The sequence below is a fragment of the Cavia porcellus genome, unplaced genomic scaffold (assembly GCF_034190915.1).
Source record: "Cavia porcellus strain 051 isolate PalLab524CR breed Dunkin Hartley unplaced genomic scaffold, mCavPor4.1 scaffold_18, whole genome shotgun sequence".
Taxonomy (NCBI): Eukaryota; Metazoa; Chordata; class Mammalia; order Rodentia; family Caviidae; genus Cavia; species Cavia porcellus.
In genome coordinates this window covers 71,141,299-71,155,012 of record NW_026947501.1, presented here as the reverse complement: position 1 = coordinate 71,155,012, position 13,714 = coordinate 71,141,299, and the positions used below count along the sequence as shown (strand labels likewise).

At 57.8% G+C, this 13,714-nt stretch overlaps 1 protein-coding gene across 5 annotated transcripts in view; it reads right to left on the bottom strand.

The window, feature by feature from the left end:
• The window catches only part of Sorcs2 (sortilin related VPS10 domain containing receptor 2), a 287,015-nt gene that overhangs the window by 53,035 nt on the left and 220,266 nt on the right, over positions 1-13,714 (bottom strand). For all 5 annotated transcript variants that reach the window (XM_063230214.1, XM_063230216.1, XM_063230215.1 and 2 more), the window contains exon 4: positions 2,155-2,319. In XM_063230214.1, coding sequence (XP_063086284.1) covers positions 2,155-2,319 — 165 coding nt within the window. The remainder of the gene's footprint in view (positions 1-2,154; positions 2,320-13,714) is intronic.

The window sequence follows — 13,714 nt, the reverse complement described above, 5'->3', positions numbered from 1 at the left end:
TCATCATCCATCCATCCATTTATCCATCCACCCAGTCAATCATGCATCGATTCCCCCCTCTCCATCCATCCATCCATCCATCCTTCCATTTATCCATCATCCACCCATCCATTCAAATATGCATCCATCCACCTCTCCATCTATTTATCCACCCATTCATCATCCATCCATCCATCCATCCATCCATCCATCCATCCATTCATTTATCCATCCATTTGCCCATCCATTCAATCATGTACCCATCTACCTCTATATCCATCCACCCATCCACCCAGTCAATCATGCATCGATTCCCCTCTCCATCCATCCATCCATCCATCCATTTATCCATCCACCCAGTCAGTCATGCATCGATTCACCTCTCCATCCATCCATCCATCCATCTATCCATCCTTCCATTTATCCATCATCTACCCATCCATTCAAATATGCATCCATCCACTTCTCCACCTATTTACCCACCCATTCATCATCCATCCATCCATCCATCCATCCATCCATCCATCCATCCATTTGCCCATCCATTCAGTCCTGCACCCATCTACCTCTCTATTCATCCATCCATACAATACATACATACATCTACCCATCCCCCTACCCACCTGTCCGTCTGTCCACCCATCCATCTGACCAGCCAGCAAACCAATCAGCATATATTTTCAACCAAGCAGTTGGGACAAAAATGGTGAAAAAAATCCAACACCATCTCTGCCATAAAGGAGCTTAGCCTAAGTGTGTGTGTAGGGCACAGATAAAATCAAACAGTAGCACAAAGAGCAGAAAGGGCCCCACACTAGCCTGGGGTTGCACAAGGAAGGTTGCCAGTCAGCTGGCTGCTGTTTACCCTGCAGACCCCACTGGCTTGCTGTACCCTTCCTGGCCTGGGGGCTGACCCACAGTGACGGTGTCCACAGACTTCCTCAGTCCATGCAAGGCACCAACAAAAGACTGGAGGGTGGAGGAGGGGCTGGGTGTCTCCTGGTCCCTGGCTACACAGCCGCAGTTGGCAGGGGCCCAGTTTCTGTCCCCAGGGGCGGGTCTTCTCCTCATCCTTTTGCAAGCCTCCGATTGAGCACAGGGGAGGATGAAAGCACCTGTCCTCAAAAATCACTGTGTCAACGCCTTCGAACCTGGGACAGTTACTTTTCAGGACCCAAATCTGGACTTTACAGAAGGCTCAGTGAAGCCGCGATGTTAACTCTGAGTGTTCCGGGGGTGGGGCTGAACACAACCCTGTGAATCCCTATAGACCAGGGGATGGGGGGAAGTTCACACATGTGCCCACCGCACGCAGGAGCATACACACAAGTGCTGTGGAGATGAGGCAGAGGATTTGAGGTGCTGCACTGTAGGTGGTGTGAGGCAGCCTCACATCAAGGGACACAGCAGCCCTTGGATCTGGGGAGGGCGAGGCCATTGTCCCCTGGAGCCTGAGGAGGAGACCCGACCTGCAAGCCCCTGACTTCAGCCCAGGGACACCGAATTCCAACTTCTGGCCTCTGGAACAGTGAGAGGATGCCTTTGGGGAGGGTGAAGGTGTCCCGAGGCTGCAGGAACTCATAAAGGCCCTGTCTTCCCGTTCTGGTGCCTCTTCCTGCCTCAGCCTTCAGTACTGGGCTTGGTCATCCTCCCCACACCCCAGGCAGCGCTCTTTCCTCCCTGGAGCTGGCCCTGAGGAAGTGCCACACACTGCAGGACGCTGGCCCACAGGAAGGTGCCCACTTTCCTTCAGGGTCCAGGGGACACAGCTCACAGTGGGGACTGTTGACCTGCCCTGGACCATCCTCTCTCCTGTTTCTGGGCAGAGGCAAGGCCTGGCAATGCTGGCAGGGGCGTGGGCAGCATTCCAGAAGTGGAGGAAGAGACCCTCCAGCCAGGGTGAGGGAGGAGCAGAAGGGACCCCATCCTCATCTGTGACTTCCTGATCCAGTCTCTACCCGGCCTGGCTCCCGCACGCTGTGGGTGGGGTGACTCCAGATGCTGACACTGGTGGCAAAGAGAAGGGTACCTAGGAGCTCAGTGTCTCCCAGCCCCAAAGAGGCTGCTGTGCCAGTCCAGGGTGCTGGACTTCCATGCCGACATCTGTCCAGTTGGGCACTCACCCTGCAGGGCTGGTGCTCCCCAACCCCACACATAGGGCCCGCGCCCTCCTACCTTGCTCTCCTTGGTGTAAGCCAGGACCTTATCCTCGTCCTTGGGGTGGAAGAGAAGGGTCTCTGCCAGGAAGGGGATGGGCTGCCTCTGGAAGCTGGCGCCCTCATCGGTGCTCAGAAAGAGGCTCTGCTCTCGGTCACTGAGTGAGGAGCTCACCAGGATGATCTGAAACACAGAGCAGGTGTGAGGTCGGCTGCAGGTGACAGGGCAACTGGGGCGGGGCGTTCAGTGGGTGGTTCCAGTGGCCCCACCAGCCCTGCAACTCCCTCACCCATTCGTGGGGTGCCCCAATGTCCCACACTGTTGAGGCTGAGGCTCTGCCCTGAACTAAGGACCAAGGTCTCTGCCAGGGCAAGAATCTGCCTGGGGAGCCCGGACAGAAGGCAGGTCACCCATATGTCTCAAGCGGATTTGGGGACCATCCATGCTCCCGGGAGCAAAGCAGGACAAGGGCGAGTGGGCCAGGGTGATGGGGCCAGGGACCACCAGAGGCAGAGGACAGTGCTGGCCCAGGGGCCCCTGGGAACTCAGGGGCTGGGAGGCATCAAGGAAGCAGAGCTTTGAAGGCTCAGGGGGTCCCCCAAGATGGGCCGGGCAGTGTCCCCAGAAAGACGAATCTGTACCCCACCTCTGTGCCTGGAAATGCGACCTTATCTAGAATGGGGTCTTTGGCATGGTCACAGGTGTCGACATGAGACCCTCCTGCACTCGGGGTGACCCTGAGTCCAGCGGCTGACATCCACATGAAAAGATGGGAGACAGAGACCACGGCGTGGGGACAGTGAAGGTCCGAGGGCCTGGGATGTTGGCCATGTGATGCTGGGACACAATGCAGGGATGCCACTGGCACCCCGCAAAGCCGTCACTGTCCACATCTGGACACTTGGTGTACCCCACCTCTGGGATATGAGGGGCCTGGCTTCCCAGTCCCAGGTGCACCCGTTGGGGCGGCCACGTGGTCCTGGGGGCCTCATGGCGGCATGGAGAAGGAGGTCAGCTGCTTCATGTGATCACAACGTCCTGGGGCAGCACAGATGGGTCCTAAGGCTGCACAGGTCGGGGGTCATGTATGTGACCGTGGCCTTGCCCTGGCTGAGGCTCTGGTGGCTTGGTCACATGGGGACGCCAGTGTCTACCCGCTGTGTACACACCGCACGTTCCTGCAGGGCATTCACAGTGATGGTGTCCTCCCACAGTGACCAGGCATCTTGTTGCTTTGAAAGTGGCCACAGGTGCTGTGAAGAGGTGGACAGGATGCTCTCCACACTGCACCGCCAGCTCACAGCCTCCCCCGGGAAGTCGCATGGGCCTGGCCTGGAGCCATACGTCAGGGTCAGGGACCTGTAGCACTCACGACGCGGCCGGGCACTTTCCCGTCTCTCCACTTCTGCTTCTCTCCACTTCCGCTTCCTGCTTCCCTAGGCTGCCCAGGGTTTCCCTGACCACACAGCAGGGGCAGTCACAGAGCCAGGGGCAGATAAAAATGCCTCCCTGGTACAGGGCAGCAGCTTGCAGCAGGCCCAGCGTCCTTGGTCCCAGCCATTCCGTGTGGAAGGGTCAGGTTAGGGACAGCCACAAACCCCTGGCTCCTTCTCATCTCTCACTTCCATGACGCCTCGCAAGTGTCAGCTGTTAGGACAGGGCCACCTCTGAGTCACCTCGTCCTCGTGTCTGCCCTGCAGGGCCCCAAGCCTGGCATAAGCTGGGGCTCTCCACACGGGTGGATGAGAGGATGAATGGATGAATGAATAAATGGATGGACGGATGCGAGGGCAGTGAGCTTGCAGCATGGGGCCAGGCTCACACTCCATCCCCACACATGACCTCAGCTTCTTTGTTTCCTTCCCGCTGTGCCTGACACCAAGTGAGCGCTCAGGAAGCAGGACCATGAGCACAGCTGATTGTCCCCGAGGAACTCTGGAGGGGAATTCTCTTTATGCTATTGTCTCTGCTTGCTAAATGGGGAAACTGAGGCACAGAGAGGGGAGGCAAACTGCTAGGGTCACACAGCCAGACAGGAGGGGCCAGGTCAGGACCTGAGCCTGGGGATGACTTGCAGGGGATGAAGCAGGGCACTAACTGGCTGATGATTGTTGGCTCTGTGCACGCTGGGCCAATGCTGTTCTGCTGGCCCTGGCTTCTGCCACCACCGTTCACTCACGGGCCCGCTGCTGCCCAGTGCCGCCTTTCCCACTCAGTCTCCCGATGAACTGGGGTTACAGGCATGCTCTCTGCACCTGGCCATGTTTTAAGTAAACTTTTCTATTTTAGAGTGATTTCTTATTCATAGAAAAATCACAAAGACAGCTCGGAACCCTCCACTGTCTCGTACGGAGTGGCCCCGTTTCTAATCACTGACATCACTGTGGCATATTTGTCACAAGTAGGGCACAGCCCTGGCCCATGGTATCACCCAGCCTGGGGTGGCGAACCTTTCAAAGCTTCCAGCGATGCCCAGGGCCTGCACAGCACGCATGCCACAGGTTCACCACCCCTGATCTAAGCAACGTGCTGGGTCATGCTGGCTGCCGGGGCTGAGTGGAGGGGGCTGTTTAGGGCCACTGATAAAAATGTACATAAACTCAATGTGTAAAGCAACAAGACTTCCTTCTGGGCATTTTAACTTATTATTTTAAGAAATAACACCAAAGTTTAACAACTGAATAAAGAAACTTGAATGTGTGCTTAATAATAAACGCCCGTGCTCACAGCCACACGTCTGCGCAGGTGGGCGGAGGAGTACCATGATCACCAGGATCACGAGCTCGTAGCTGGCAGGTGTGGGAGATGGGTCAGCCCCCTGTGACACCTGCCTCTGCCCCTGCCCAGGCACCCTTGACCCTTTTACAGTCTGTGCTCAGAAACCGTGCAGTGGAGTCATAAAAACTAGTGCTGGAAATCACAGGACAGAGATGTTTCCTGTCTGGTGGGGTCACATCCCCAGCCGCAGTCAGGCTTCCACTTCCATCCCAGCTTTCCCCTTCCATCCCAGAAGCACTCTAGCAAGGCCACCCAGGCACACAGAGCCACTGCCTCTGTTTCCGTGGGCTCCTTGACAACTCTGAGGGACCCACATCGATGCTGGGGTGTCCCTCAACAGGGACTTGTGACGAGCATCCCAGGGTGCGACTGGGCCATCGGGCGTGTCCGGGAGAAACCAGCCTCATCACAGCACGTGGGGCACAGCGGTCACAGGACTCGGTGCCAGTGGCGACCGAGTGGTGGAAGACAGTGATTGTCACCCTGTGGTTGGAAGGAAGTCGCTATGTGAATACCCAAGGGCTGGATTTAGGTACAGGCCTGCTAAGGACACAGCTGTGTGTCTCTTATTCTCTATGCTGAGGTGTCACTCAACATGACTCTGTTATTTTTGAGACAAGGTCTTGCTATGTTCCAGCCTGGCCTGGAACTCACAGCAATCTCCCTGCCTCAGCCTCCTGCATGCTATGATTACAGGCAAGTCCCCCAACACCCAGCTTCAATTCTATTTTGATATTGGGTTGCTTGGTCATATAGCTCCAGCTCTCGGGAGCTCTTGGGGTCCAGCCCCGTGTCCCTCTGATGCACACAAATGACCAGGTAACAGGAGATATGGAGATGGTCACTCAGATGCCCTACAGTGGCTCAGCCCACACTTTGTGCACGGGGGAGGTGCGGGCCCTGTGTACAGGGCCATTACCATCCAGGGAGGTGCCAACGCGTCCACTGACCTTGCACCCCAAGTGACCCTCTCTTGTGGCTCCACTCCTAGCACCGCCAGCTCTGGCCAAGAGAACCCAGAATGTGTCCCCAGGGGCTGAGATCCGCTGTGCCCATGGGCTCCCCCGCGCAGAACACACAGCAAGACCAGGATACCCCAACCCTGCCACTCGGGATTCAGAATGCAACTTTGGCTTTCAAAAACAATATAAAACCCATGTGCAATAACATTAAAGCAGCCTCCTCCAGTTCTGGAGCACAAAATTCCAGGCTACTTCAGCAAACCTGAATGATTCCCATTTCTTCCTGGGGTCCCTGCTTCCCAGGTGCCCCTGCATACGTTCACCTGCTTTTGTGATGAGTACCCTGCCCCTTCTCCTCTGCAGAGGCTCTCCTGAAAGTTGCCTCCTCCCGGAAGCCCTCTGGGGTACAGTCACCCCTCTTTCCCTGGCTGTGTCCACACGCAAAGCCCAGAGATCGCCCAGGGGTCTCCTTCAGGGACCATACCGTGTGCCTTCCTTCATAGCCCGGCAGTGTCAGGTCCCAGCCCAGCCCAGCACAGGGCCTGCCAGAGACGTCACATCTCTATACACGGGCTCTGGACATGGGGCTACCTCTCCCTGTGTCTGCCTGCCCACACCCTGAGGAAGCCCTGGGGCTCTGCCAGGGGTGACCCCAAGGTGAGAGGAGAGAAACCCTGGCCAGGGGCCTGGCCATCTGCATGGGGCTATTTTTGGCTTCAGGGCTGGGAGCCACAGCCAGGAGCGGGGAGGGGACAGCGCTGCCCTGTGGAGGAAGCATTATTGGAGCAAAGAAAACAGATCAATTAGCGCTGTGCATGGTGGGGCTGGTAGATTGTTCTTCCAAATCGGGAAGCAGATGCTATTTTAAGCGATGTATTTTTACCACTTTCTACTCCAGGGAGGCATCTGGTACCTAGGCTGGGTTCTGGGGCCCACAGGGCTGGCTGTGGAAGTCAGAGGCAAAGGGCAGGCACAGCAGGGAAAGCTGTGACAGGCTCAGTCGCCCACCGGCCACTCCCTGGGAGGCCCAGGCGCCAGAGGGCTGGAGAGTTTGCCAGGCCCCATGGGCGTCGGGCAGGTGCAGGATAGGAAAGTCACTCTCGGCACACCTGCCAGGGTGTTCCCCTGCTCAGATGGAGCAGCTGAGGCTGGAAAAGCTGACCCCTTGTGCGAGATTTCAGTACCAGCCTGGCTCCAACTTCTCTTTACACAGCTTGTCTGTGCCACCCAACAGCATCTAGGGCAAGGGCATTGTTGCACCTGTCCGAAGGCCAGCAAACACCAGGGCCTGGGGGAAACTGACTTGGAAGATTCTAGAAAGTGCCTGCTATGGTCTCCAAAGGGCGGGGAGGGGCTCCTGCAGGAGTGCACACACCTCCCTGCTGGTGGAGGTGCGGGTCTGGGGGACCTGAGCCCCTCCGCCAAGGCCAGGAGCCCTGCATGTCCCTCTCTGGCTGAGCCAGCTGAGCCTGCGCCCCCTGCTGCCCGACCACCTCCAACTGGCTCATGCTAGGACCAGAGAGACCGGCATCCTGCAGAGGCCTCGCAAGGTCCCTGCCCACTGCACACCAGCAAGGGCTGTCCGGGTCTTCCCTTTCCTCCCTATGCAAGACTTTAGTCTCCTCCAAAAGGGGTGCCAGCGTCTCAGTCTGCCTCCGCCAGGGCCCTGGCCACGCGCCCCTCACATCCGTTCACAGCTCTTCATCCGGGCACCCTTCGCCCTTCCCCAAGTTTAGGTCTACAAAGCCCTGCCCACGTCCCAAGAGGGTGTCACTCGGGGTCATCTGTCCCTGGAATCTCACTGTTCTCCCCTGGGCTGTTCCTGGTTAGACAGATGTGCCCAGCTGTGGATACAGAAGCTTGGTGCAAATGTGGGGGAGGCAGACAGTGGGGTGGGCAGAAGCTGCCAGATCCCATGTGCCCACGTGAGTCAACCTGCACAGAGGATTCTCCCCCGGCACTCACTCCTGCCTCAGAGATGTCCTTCAGGGACAGTATGCATGCCCTGTGGGCTTCCTGGTGTCATAGGAGTCACTTAATGGTGGTCACCTGTCAGGGTCACTCTGTGGGGACACAGCCTGTGATGTGGCCTTGGATGCCCCAGAGATTGGGGCCTGCTGGAGATGCAAGGGTCAACAAGTAATCCATACAGGTGACCGCCAGGGTGGAGACAGTGGACCGAGGAGAGGACAGTGCCAGGGACATTGCAGAGTCCCAGCTTTGTGGCTGTGTGGGGACCCAAAATGCAGCTCGGGTCCCCCTTCTGCTGCTGGCCTGAGTGGATAGGGGTGGTGTGCCATCCACAGAGATGCGGGCACAGGAGAGCGGGCTTGGAGGTGATGATGATGAGGTCACCAAAGTCACAGAGATCCCTGAGGAACACGCAGAGGGAGGGGCCTGGGGACTTGGTCAGGGGACTGGGCTCAGTAAAGATTCTGGGCCTGAAGAGGCATTTGGGGGTCCATGCATAGACAGGTGACCTGGCAATGTGGGATTCGAGGCCACCAGGGAGGCCATCTGAGGCTGACTTGAAGTGAGCAGGTGTCTGGGTGGGGAACGAAGAGGCTCTATCCTGTACCCCTCTCTGATGCAAAGGGGCCCTGGCTGGGCCAGCCCGAGGTCCCTCCTGGCCACTGGCCTCGCTCACTTCCTAGCCTCGCTGTCCAGGGCCCTCCCAGATGAGTGCCCACTGCTTCCTCTTCTGCAGACATTTTAAAAAACCTTTGCAGTTGTGTTAACGTCAAATTAAACCAGGCTGATTCCGCAAATTACAGCCGTCCACTTCTGTAGGGGATAAACATGACAGCACCACAGTGAGGAACCACGGCTCCCGCTGAGTGACAGAGCCAACACCTCGCCTGCTGGGCCTCAGGAGAAGGCCCAGAACTCCAGGGGGCCACCAGCAAATGTCACAGGCCTGGCACTGTCCCCTTCATCCCCTGGGGCTGCTCCTGACACAAGGTCTTGAGCGAGACACCAGGCCTCACCTCACCGCCTGTCCCGCCCAGGGGCCTCAAGCACATCCACGGCTGCCCTTCCTTCCTACCTGTCCCTTTCCGGAGCTGTGCTGGCTCGCTGTGTGGGACTTTGTGTGCAGCGATGTGGGGTGCACAGCCCCCATCTCTGGCAAATCCACACCCAGGGAGGCCGGTTCATTAGTGCCAGCTCCGTGTGTAGATGCCTGAGCCCCAGGCCAGCTCAGCCCCCCTTGCCCCCACCCAAAACGCAGTAGCCCGAGGGTGCAGGGGTCTGAGGAGAAGCCACTGTCCCCTTCGGGGCCCTGCCAGTGTCCCCAGTGTCCCGGCCCCAGGGTGCCTGGGACTGGGCCCAGGTTCCTGCCTCCCAGCCTGGATGCACACCACACGGCTTTGATGACCTTTGCCAACTCTCCCGTCCACCACACGAGGACACTTCCATCCTCCACACCATTGTGTGATCCCCAGCACCCAGCCCCGAGTGACTGATGGGCAGGTGGACCCATTTTACCAAATCCACCAGCCAACCTCACATCCGGGCCTCGCTTCCAGCCACTTGCTGCCCGGGACCCTCGTGCCAGCTCACCTTGCTGATGATCAGAGACCTCCCCTGACACTAACACCCAGGAGACTGACATGCTCAGGGCTCCCCTAGCACGCCCACAAGGTGACAGCTTTGTCTCCCTAGTCACCTTAACAAAGGGGAAATACTCCCCAGGACAAGAGGCAGAGCTCGGCACAGTGCTCCTGACATCCGTTCACGGGTGACCCCCAAAGTGCATGCACACCATTCTGTGAGGCCACTGGAAAAGAGGGCAGGTGCCCTGCTCTCCTGGCTGCTGACTCCTGGGCTCCTCCTCCTCCTCCCCTTCCTCCTCTTCCTCCTTCTACTCTCCTCCTCCTCTTCCTCCTCCTCCCCTTCCTCCTCTTCCTCTCCTCATCTTCCTCCTCCTCCTCTTTCTCTTTCTCCTCTTTTTGAGATAGGGTCTTATCTTGTAGTTCAGGCTGGCCTTGAACTCACTCCAGGCTAGCCATGAACATGGCACAAACTCCTTCCAGGGGTCACATCAGTGATCTTCCTGCCTCAGCCTCCAGAGTGCTGGGTCTGCATGCCTGCACCTGGCTTTGTGCAAACTCATCAAGAGCCCAGCAGACCCATGGCAGGGGTGGGTGGGCAGCACTGCTCATCTGCCTGGAGTGGGGACATTCATGGCCTGCTCTCTCCACAGGGTGTCCACTGCCCTCTGCCTGTCCAGGAGGAGGGCAGCCTTGCATCCTCTCAGTTTCTGTGCTTGCTGTCGCTGCCCCACACCACGCAGCTCCTGACCCCCCCGTGCTAGCCCTACTTATTGTGGCCTGGGTTTCCCAGTGTTGTCCCAGGTAGAGAGGTCAAGCACTTACCCAGCTCCCCCTGTATTTTGCCTCTCTCCCCCTGGAGGGGTGCAGTGACCTATCCAGGGCCACACACCTGCGTGCCCACCTGGCATGGGCACAGTGCTCTGCCTCGGGTGAGATCCACCCCCACCCAGGACTGGGGCCACGAACATAGGCGCCAGGTAGTGAAACACGCACGCTCAAACACAACTGCGGCCTCATTGGCCAAGGGCTGGTTCCAGTTAATCACCAGTGGGCAACACCAAGACACCAGGGGCCTGGTGTGACACAGGATATCCATAAACTGCACTGCCAGTGATCTTTCCCTGGCCGGGAGGCCAGCTCAGAAATCCTGGGCCAGTCGATATTCACTGAAGGGGCAAGCATAGGGGTCCCTCATCTCCGACACCAGGAGGCACACGGGGTGGGGGGCTCCGGGTGGAGCGGGGAGCTGGGTTGGCTGGCTGAGCGCACTCTGAAGTTAGGGTAAAGAGCTTGATGGCAGCGCGAGCTGCGGAGGACGCTGATTCTCCGGAGAGCCTGCACCCGGGAGACTGTCTCTCATGAGGACGGCGGCGTTAACTACCCACGATCAGATCCCTGCACACCTTGTCTGTTTGTCTGTCCCTCTCTGAGCAGCAGCAGTCGGGACCTCTGCGTTTTCACCTTTCCGCCTCCTGAGGAAAGATGCCAGTGCTGAGGAGCGGGAATGAATTCCCGAGGAGGAAGCCAGACCCCGTCACCAGGCAGGGCCTGCTGGGCACTACACTGCCCAGGCTCCTGGCAGCAAGAAGCCACTCCTTCCCACCACCATGCCTGGGGCTGAGGGCGTGGCACCTGGTCCGGAGGCTGAGTCCACACAGAGCCCAATCAGGCTGTGGACGGGGGAGTGGGCGTGTCCAGAACCAAGTCAGGGTGGAGCTCCAGGCCCATGGCTGCAGCCTCTGCTACTCAGGAATGAAGCCAAAGTCCGTGCTCAGATCACGTGTTAGGCACCTGGTGTTGCTGCCTTCCAGGCTCTGTTTGGATCCCTCTGCTGTGCTGTCCCTGTCTGCAGAGGAAGCAAGTGGCCCCGGCCTGCATCACACTTGGAAGCTGGTGGAAATTTGGGGAGGGTTGTGGGAGGACGTTATGTCCCCGAGGACTTTCGGTCCTGGTCCCTGAAGGGAACATGGGGACCCTGATCTCAGCTGTGCTCCTCTGCCTCCAGGTGGTCAGGAGGCAAGCACACTGTCCCCTCCATGATGCCATGGGTCCCCACAGCCAGAGAAATAGGCCAAGCAGCTCCAAAACTGAGCCCAACTGAACCTTCCCCACACCACGTGACTCATGGGGACCTTGTCACAGTGAAAGAACTCTGCATCAGAGCAGGCAGCGACTGCCCTGTCACCCAGGGAACACGGTACCCCTGTGGTCAGACTTAGCCCACACTGCTGAGATGGAGAAGGAAGCCGGCCTCACACTCCAGGAAACAAGGTTCCCTCACAGTGGAGAGGGCAGGAAGCCATGTGGCCTTGTGGCTTTGTGTCCTTGGCTTCACAGAGCAAGCCTGGCAGAGCCAGGCCCTGATGGACTCCAGGAGGCCCAGCCACTCCCCACAAGGGGCGCGGGGAGCCTCACTCCACCGGGAGGATCAAGCAGCCCAAGGGGACAGCAGGGAAGAGTAGCCTAGGGACCCATGCCAGCCATCCTGTGGCTTTTCCCTCAGCGGCCTGGCCCAGAGCTGGCCCAAGGTGCTCTCAGTGCTGGGATCTCAACAGACAGCAGTGACCATGGGAGCAGCCTCGTCCTCTGCATCAGCGATCTCCTCTCCTCCTCGCTCGCACAGATGAGCAGTGGCTTCACTGAAGCCCCTGGGGAGACCTCTGGGGCAGCCAATAGGAGCAGCCAGAACCTTCCTGCCAATCGGGGAGGAGGACGCCCGAGTGGCATGCAGGGCACTGACTCGTACCTGACAGTGCGCAGTTGGGTGGGAACAGGGCAGGGTCAGAGCACAGCCTCATAGCTGAACTGGTCACCGCGATCCCCGCTTCTGCCCGGTTCTCTCTAGGACAGTGAGCTCCCTCCCTTCCCACTGTGCATGTTTCCCTCCCAACAAGCTCGTCATGGCTCTAATGTAATAAAATGCAGACAGACTTAATGCTGGATCTTAAGGAGTGTCAAACCCATGTTACAGTGTTCAAATTGCAAAATGCTAAGAATAAGCAAGTCTTTGCCTGCGGAAATCAGGTTTAACAAAAGTGTCTGGTTGCCAGATTGACCAGGAGTGCATTGCTACGGCTGCTACATTGTCAGCTTGAGAAGTCTAAAAGCTTCACTACCTCACTCAGCAGTGCTAAGTCCTGGGGTGCAGAGGACGCACCCCAACCTCTCTAAGACGGTGTTCATTGTGCCCACTTGAGAAGTTCGGAAGTTTACGTGATCCAGCAGGGGCCAGGTCCCTTCTTTGTAAACATCCTGAGCCTGTGCAAGAGGAGAGCACACAGAGAATGTGAGTTCTACACTCTTCCAAGGGGGGGTTGTTTACTTACAATGTAAGGGAGGAAAACAGGCTTGCTCGCCGTGCCCCCCCCCCACCCTTTTGCCCTGGCTGCTTTTGCAGTCTCCTGCTGCCTTGACCTGTTGCCCCTTTGCCATGTACCCTGCGTTGCAGCCAGCTGACTGCGGACTGAAACCTCCACAAACTGTGAGCTAAATGAACCTTTCCTTCCTTGACTGTGGGTGTTGGGCATTTTGTCTCAGCAATAAGAGAAAAGTACACGTGACAAAACTCAACTCAGCGAGGTGCAGGAGGCTTAGGATGGGCAGACCTATGCTGAATTCTGCCCATGCATGGACAGTCGTGTGGCCCTAAGCCCGGGTCCCACCTTCTAGGACAGGCGTGCACCACCCTTCTTGGGCTGATCATGAATAAGGGTGACCGAGCTCTCTCTGGGCCCATCCTTTGGGCCAGATGCTAGTATTTTGGGCCACCGTGGACTGTGATTTCATTTAAATTGCATGGGCCCACATCGTGGGAATTAGTAACTCACAGGACCGCTGTGACAGGAGTACATGACAATGTGACAGCGGAAGTCTTGGGGACACGGCCTTGAGTCACTGCATCCGCTCTGGACTCCCGAGGGGGCGCCATCCCCCTCCCCACCCCACTTTTCAGGTTCATGCTTTGCCGGAGGTTGCCTGGCTGCCAGCAGGTAACAAGGATGCCAGTGTTGGGGACGCTGTGTGGGGTCCTGCTCCCCGTCCACAGCCCACCCAGCCCACGCTGCCTCTGCTGATCTATCGATAGGGTTTCTGTGTGTGATTTTGTTCTGCAAAAAGCCTTTGATGCTTGAAAACTTGTTCCCCCAGATTTGCTTACACCCTGTCACTGTTACCCCAACCCAGACACACGTACACGAAAGCACACTCACTCGTGAGCAAAGGCAGGGAGGGGGCATGAAAGGAAGGCTTTGGGGAGCCCAGGAAAGGCTCCTCCTCTGGTTCTGG